The 7,742-nt window shown below is 47.0% G+C and overlaps 1 protein-coding gene across 1 annotated transcript; it reads right to left on the minus strand.

The window, feature by feature from the left end:
- Positions 1-1,137: 1,137 nt before the first annotated feature.
- On the minus strand, positions 1,138-7,742 carry myoc (myocilin). The gene is made up of 5 exons (XM_031868436.1): positions 7,049-7,742; positions 4,118-4,183; positions 3,936-4,028; positions 2,069-2,280; positions 1,138-1,990 (listed from the first exon to the last, which is right to left on the minus strand). Exons 1-5 carry the CDS (start codon positions 7,533-7,535, stop codon positions 1,409-1,411), a joined length of 1,440 nt encoding a protein of 479 aa, XP_031724296.1. The 5' UTR covers positions 7,536-7,742; the 3' UTR covers positions 1,138-1,408.

Raw genomic sequence — 7,742 nt, forward strand, 5'->3', positions numbered from 1 at the left:
ACAGTTTCATTTATTTTGATCTACATCAGAATTAATGTTCGGCACAGATCACATCTAGCCACTAGGTGTCACTACAACACTTAACATGGAGGAAAATCTAGTTCCTACTTCTTTTAAAGGGATCATCAAAAGGTAACAAATATCAGTGGTTATGAATCATTTAATAATGTTCTATACATCAGTTTTTAACCATTAACAACGTTTGCGTTGCCAGGCTTCAGCTGGTGTTGATCCTCCAGCAGTACACCGTCTTTGTCTTGTTAGTGCTGCATGAAAGGGATTTGGTGAACAATAAGTTGATTAGCATCTTGTGAAAATTTAGATCTGCAGATTTGATGAATTTAATAAATGTATTGACCTATTAACATTTATACCATAACCACAGAAGGGTTTCTGATGGCTTATTACAAATTCTTGACCCTTTTTATTATCATTTCTGCCAGGAGGATCAAGTGATTGGTCGATCGGTGTGTGCGTGAGTGAGTGTCTGTCCACGACAAATCTCGCATTCTGCTGCAGCAAACGTATTGTTTGGGTGGCTGGTTATGGCTGCATGGTCGTGGTCCTCTCGTGATAGCGGTGCTTTCTCAAAACGCCTTTTAATTACTTTTTTCTTCTTGGCAAGACGGGCTACCCTGACACGAACTTCTCAAGGACCGTGCAGAACCTTAACCAGTCGTCTGCCTCAACCAGATACGCAGGGCGGGTCTTACCAAAAAGAGCAGTGGGACTATTTATTCATTAATAATTAGCCATTTGTGGGTTGTGTTCATTCAGTCTTAACCGTTAATATTAAAGTTATTAGAGCTTACAAACCCTTTATATAAAGAGGTACATACGCATCTCTAAGGTTCATAATAACCACACAAACTGTAACTTAGGATGTTTATTTCATGATGATTTTTAACATTACATCATTCTGTTGGCTACAACAGTGTACAAGTACATGCAATATTCAACACATGCTGAGTGAGAGCAGTTTATCTAATACGACATGGTGAAACTGTAGCAGTTTGTTTTCATTGTATGCTTTGATTATCCCACTTGGCTTGTAAAATTCATTCATCCTTCAGTCCTCAAAAATATATATATATATATATATATATATATATATATATATCTTATCAAGAACACAAAATCATACATCTGAATTGAAGGCGGTACAAAAATAATTCCTCTAAAAACATGTTTAAAAACAAAAGCCCACCCACTGAAGAAAAAGATTTTTTTTAAAAAGCACACTTGCGAGAAACACTGTTCCTCAAACGTCTTCACGTCGGAGTTTGGTAGCTCTTCTACGCTGATGGTGTTGGCTTTATGACTACGACTACCACGCGCATTGTGCTCTAAAGCTCTGAGTCTTTGAAGCGGGAACAGCTGAGCTTTTCAACAGTCAATCATGGAGGCCTCAGTTGGCCTGCTGGCGACCCAGCCTGAGGTCGTAGGACACCATGTGGAAGTTGTCCCAGGCGAACAGCTTCCTCTGAGCCAGGTTATAGTCGATCATGCTGTTGTAGCGGTACTTGTTCCTGAAGGGGACGGCCATGGGCTTCCCCTGGCTGGTTTTGGTGTCGTACACGTAGTTGATGATGGTGTCCGGCGCCGTGTAGCTGGCTACGGTGTACAGCTTGCCGCAGATGATGAAGGTGTTGGCCACGGAGTTCTTCCTGATGTTGGTCTCCCAGCTCCTCTTCACATCCAGGCTGTGCGGGTCCAGCTGCGAGATCACGATGGCCCCCTTGGCCTTGCTGGTGGAGTAGACGGCCCACAGCCCTTGCTCATCCACGGACAGGTCGATGTCCGTGTAGCCGCCCCAGGAGTAAGGGAACTGGCCGTGGAAGCCGGCGTGGGGGAGGTCGCGACGCGCTGCGGTGCTCTCGGAGGCGAGATCGAAGCGGATGAGGGAGCGGCTGCGTCGTCTCTGGTAATACAGAGAGCCTCGGTACAGAGTGGCACCGGTGCTCTCCACCAGCTCTGGCAACATCAGGACCTGTCAGGGGAAAAAACAGAGTGAGATTTTTTGGGGGGCTTATTCCAAATGAGGGACTATCATCCATCTGACACCGACCTTGGATGGGAAGCCTTTAGAGAGTTGCTCCATGTCGTCGTACCCGAACAGCTGCCTGACGTCAGAGCCGATGGTGTCGATACGCCAGACCATCTCCGGTCCGTAAGGGGAGACGGCCTCGGGGTCCTGCATCCAAACGCCATATTTACCCGCTATGTTGTCCGCCTTCCTGTGAGTCACCGGCTCAGCAACTGAGACCAACTCCCCACAACCTGCGCGCAAGAAGAAGAGGAAGGGATGAAGAGATGAAACACATTGAAGAAATATACAATATACTATAATTATGTTCAAGATGTGAAAATCTAGGCAAAGAGCACTGGATCAAAAAACGTTTTTATCAAACAAATACAGGACTTTCAACCAGGAGACCAATGTTCGTGTCCCAACGGGTCTTTGGGTTATTTAGAATTTACTTTCACAATGCTCGTGACATGTTTTCAGTACTAGTGTTTACATTTTACTTAGTTCAAGTACGATTTTAAGCCCAATCATGATGCTTTACCTAAACCTAGCGTAAAATTGGATCACATATTTCCGTCTTCAGGAGACATTTTTCGCGGTCAGTGGTGCACATTAGAGGGGACCTCTACATGTGTGCGTGACTGAGGGCCAATGGGGGCAATCCGAGAGCTGGTCAGGGGTGTGATGAGGTCGTCATTTCCCAGCATGGGGGCAGACGGCAGGTCTAGAGATGCTGCCTGACATCTCTGTTGAGTCACGACCATCAGAGCAGCAACTGGACCACAACTCATCCTGCGTCTCTTCGCTGCTCGTATCGCGGGGAAAAGGATAAAGCAGTGCTGTATATTTACCACTTCCTAAAATACACCCTCGCTCTCAGGTCCAGCACGTAGCAGCGGATTAAGGGTTTGATAGGAATATGGTCTTATAAATACACCCACTGCCATGCAGCTTTCCTGTTGGCGCAGCCTCATCAGAGATATCATGACTTCACGTGGTGACCCCACGTGTATTTTCCTGACATCCCAAACAATCAAACCTGCAGAGAGCCATTCAGCAGCACACGCACGTGGTGGGTTTTTGGGGAAAGGGAAGGGGGGGGGGGGGGGGTCAGCAGCGTGTGTGACAACCTCGTTAGGCGTGTTTTCTCCATTTACATTTACGAGACAAAACGTGAAACTCTGGGGAAGGCCCTCATACCTGCGGATTGGCATGCCGTTGGTATTCTCGTTCCAAATGCTGCAGTAATAATAGCAGTATTTGCTTTGAGGCTGTCAGCAGGGGGGCGAGTGTCATGTTTGCCAGGTCAGATGGAGGGGGAGGAGGGAGAAAGGGGTGAGTGAGAGGGGTATACGCTGCCAGGACTGGATTTAAAGGACTATGCTGGGGTGTTTGCACGGTTTAGCTCTTTAACTGCAGAACATGTGTTCCTTAGGAATTCAAAGCAAACTTTTCCTCAGTATTAATATTATTAATATTCTCAGCTTTTCGCTGTTAGCAGCGTGCAGCACAGTCCTGCTTGGCTACTTAACGGAGCTAACGTTTACAGAGGTTGCATTAAGTTAAATGATGATGCGTTTAAGCTCTATTCAGTAAAAATGAGAATTGGCCGAAGGACAATTATAATGTCATCATGATGTGTTCAAGTTGTTTTTGGAGAGAAATGGAGATTTTATTTCTCAGCAACATAAAATAGATATTCGAGAGGGAATTATGACCTTTTTAAGTTTTTTGCATTAACGCGCTGGTATTGGATCGATACTCGATATCGGCCGATGCAAACGTTCAGGTATCGGAATCGTGAAGGAAAAAGTGGTATCAGAACATTGTAGTAAATAGGCTAAAACATCACACTGAGCCACTATAAATAAACTATACAATAAATCGGAATATTTCAAACAGAGACCTGTGTTGTCCTCAGATCCATGAGGAGCCGGTACCTCTGTCACCTCAGCCTTCAGCTCCTGGAAACCCGGATGTCCGTACTCCCACGCCGAGTCTGACGGGAAGAGACGAGGAGACACATGGATTTAGTTGAATAATAAAACTGCGAGGATGGAGGTGATTCTGCAGAAAACGTGACCACACCTCTCAAACTGCTGCTGTCTCCCTGCCTGTTGGGCCTGGTCATCAGGTGAGACATGGGATTGGAACCTAAACACACACGCAGAGTTTAGTGATTTCGGTTGTAGGCCTACGTCTCACATTCAGCGTACAATAGTTAGGAGAGTGTTTGTGTACCCAAAACGTGGCTGTGGCACTACTGACAGCAGGGAATGTGACAGCAGGAAACAAACACCCCTGAATGGATTCCCAGCTGCTCCGGAGTCAGGCAGTCGGTAGATTTGGCCGACCGTAACACACACACACACACACACACACACATTCGACACCCATCCCACCCCGGCACCTCAAAACTTCAAACCAGTCCCATATCAGCCTCTCTTTCTTTTTCTTCTCCTTTTTTTATATTTTTCCTCCAACCCTGTCCTTATTTTCCTTATCTGACTCCTTCTTGAGACCATTACTGTTGAGAGTAAACAACGTCTGTGAACTGTGTACTCTGTTTACAACAGAAAAATGAGCTTTTCAAATATGTTTTCATCATAATGGTTATGAAGCGTGTGTTTGTGTACCTGTGTTCATGGGTGACTATTTGCACGTTGCCCGCTGTGCTCTTGTACGTGCCGTGTCTGGTGATTTCAGGCGTACGAATGAGCCCTAATGGTGCGGAGAACTTTAAGCGCTCGCATCTGAAAGCCGATGTTGATTCTCAGCGTCGATGAGGAGAGGGAGAGGGAGGTGGGCGATGAGGCAGACGTGTTTTGAGGGTTACAAGATGCAGCCATTCAGCATCATCATCATCATCACAGGTAAACAGCCACTTTGTCTTACTGTCTTTTCCCCTGAGTGTGTGGGTGTTTACTGTGAGCCATATGTGCACTCACATCCTGCCTCTTTGTTTGGGATGTCACAGAGCAGAATACCACAAACTGCACAGACCAGACGGGTCTTCATTTCCCAGAGGAGGCTCAGCCAGAGGAGGCAGCGGCCTAATCAACCCCGGCTTACAGAGTTCAGCAGAGCTGTTGGATGTAACTCAGACAATTGTTGTCAGGAAACTTATTTCCCCCCAGTATTCCTAATTCAGGGTGCTGTGTATAATCAACAGTCGGAGGACTTTTAAACATTTTGAACTCCAAATTGGCCACAGGCTGGTCCTTTAGTGCCTCTACATACCGCATGATATGCACATTGATTGAAAGATCTTAGAAGTTCATTAAACATTATTTATGACTGCTTATCCTCCTGGCTGCACACATATGCACACACACACACACACACACACTGGTAACATGTGGCTGTTTACCTGTGATGGTGATGAAGAATGGCTACAGGAAACCAGATTGAAAAGAAAGCCTCTGATATGATAGACATGGTGAAATCAACTGTGTTTTTGGCAATGGGCTAGACCTGAGTACACGGCACATGCGTGCTCTTATGACCTGAAAATAAACTTTGTTTCGGCATGTATTGGATGGATTTGTTCTGCCTCGAGCACATGCCATTTTTATCGTCATGAAATAATTACAATATTTTGAGAGGAAAATGTTACTGCAGGTCATAACCACCGCTTGAGTTGTAAAAAAAGAAATTCCTGTCAGAGTTGCCAAAACGCTGTGACGTTGACCTCCTCTCTGCGTTCTGCGCGTCGTCCTCTCGCATGTGATCTATTCTACATCTGCCTCTCACCCTGAGGGGCCCTCGCTGTGTATTTCAGTCTGCAGGTGCAAACATGAGGAGCTAAGCAGATAACCTGGAGTATGCAGAAGATTGAGTGTAAACTTTTTTCTGATGCAGAGGGAGAAGTGATGTGAGGTGGACGGGGAGATGTGGCAGAGAAGGATTTACGAGCAGTAGGCCACACTCTGAGAGCCGAGCGGGTAAACAGAGCGACGGCTGAACTGAGAAAAGAAAGGGGGGGGGGGTTACCAACCAACAGGAGATGGCAAGTGAAAAGACGAGGGCTAGTTAAACAGATGTTTGGCTACTGCAAACACACAGAATTCCAGAGCTTAACCTCACTGGCTCCAAGATAACTCCCTCGATCTGTGTGGCCCTCTGACCCCCCCTGGGAGTATAGTGTTCCTCCCTCCCCACCTACCCTGACCCACCAGGCGTGATCAAAAGCCCAACCCGAGCGTGCACTTCCAGAGCGTGCATCGCATTTCAGCTGCTTCTCCCGTTCCACATAACCTGGCTATTCGCGCCCTGCTCGTCATGCACAGGGAAACACCGGTCATAAAAGAAGCCGGATCTGCTCATGAAATACTGAGCCGACCCTCTCTGGCTCGTCACCATCACCCTAAATGCAGGAGCAGAAACCTGAGCCGAGTGGTCTAATGTGCAGACTAATGGGGCAACCAAAACATTAACCGCACAAGTACACACAACATTGGAGCATGCACACACTTTGTCCCCCTGCTGTCTTTAAGGGGATTTATGCAGGAAGATGTCGGGAGGAATAAACTTTGTGTGTTTGCATTGAGAGCAATGGAAACCAGAGTCAAATTCCTTCACGTAACTGGCCAATGAAGCTCATTATTTATCAGCTTTTTCTCTGTTTCTGCAGACAGTGAACAGAAACAAACACACACACACACACACACACACAGTGCAAAACTCTGGGATTGTGTGTGGCTCTGTACCTGCATGGTATTCCACACATGGATGACATTTATGCTTCAATGTTTCTCTGCTTCAATTAATCCATTTTACTTCAATCAGAATCCCCAAATAGCAGAAAGAACACCTGTCTGCAGGCTAAGTAATCTAGTTGTGCATCTTAATGCATTAGAATATAAAATAAAAACGTGTGCACAATTATCTAAAAGCTGGGAATTTATAAAACATGTATATTTATGAGTTTAAACAGTTTCTATTTATAGGTGTCGATAAGCTTCACACATTTTTTGAGTGGCTCATAAAGAGTGTGGTGGTTTAGAGTGTATCTCTTACCCCCAGCAGGTCTAGTCAGGCCACTGTCCTGCAGAGGGGGGCTTGGTGGCACCATGGGGGTCTGTGGAGGACACGGTCTGCTCCTCAGCCTTTCCGTCTCCCTCCTCATCTCCTCCATCCTGCGCTGAAGCCCCTGCAGCTCCTGCTCCTGACGCTCCTTCTCCCCCCGCAGCAGGTTCCTCTCCCCCATGGCCCGGTCCAGCGCCTCCTGAAGCCCAGGCCGAGCTGCGGCCCCGGCCCCTTGGGGACCCCCGGTGTCCCCTCCGGTCAGCCGGGACACCAGCACCTCCAGCAGGCTGAGTCTAGCCTTCAGGCCCTCCACCTCGGGGCCCCCCGTCTGCGGGCAGCTGGCCTCGACGGGGCTGGGCACGGTGAAGGTGTACTGGCATCGTCCACTCCGGTCGTTCCCCCTCCACAGAGCGGCTCGGTCCTGAGCGTCTCCTTGCAGCAGAAGACCACACATACACAACGAGAGAAGGAAAAACATCGTGGGGACCGTCCTTCCACAGATCTGATGGTTCCTTTAAATTCTCCTGACCAATCTTCTTTTATTTGTCACCTCTAAACTTAAACTCTCCTTTAATCAATTAATAATTCCCAATTTCCTGGTGATTATTGTTTTAGTCTTATTTTGTCTCACTCTTTTCTCAGGTATCTCTTCTTCTTCTGTCCTCCCCTCTCTCTTCTTCTTCTG

Source organism: Anarrhichthys ocellatus, unplaced genomic scaffold (assembly GCF_004355925.1).
Source record: "Anarrhichthys ocellatus isolate YVR2014 unplaced genomic scaffold, GSC_Weel_1.0 scaffold42, whole genome shotgun sequence".
Classification (NCBI taxonomy): Eukaryota; Metazoa; Chordata; class Actinopteri; order Perciformes; family Anarhichadidae; genus Anarrhichthys; species Anarrhichthys ocellatus.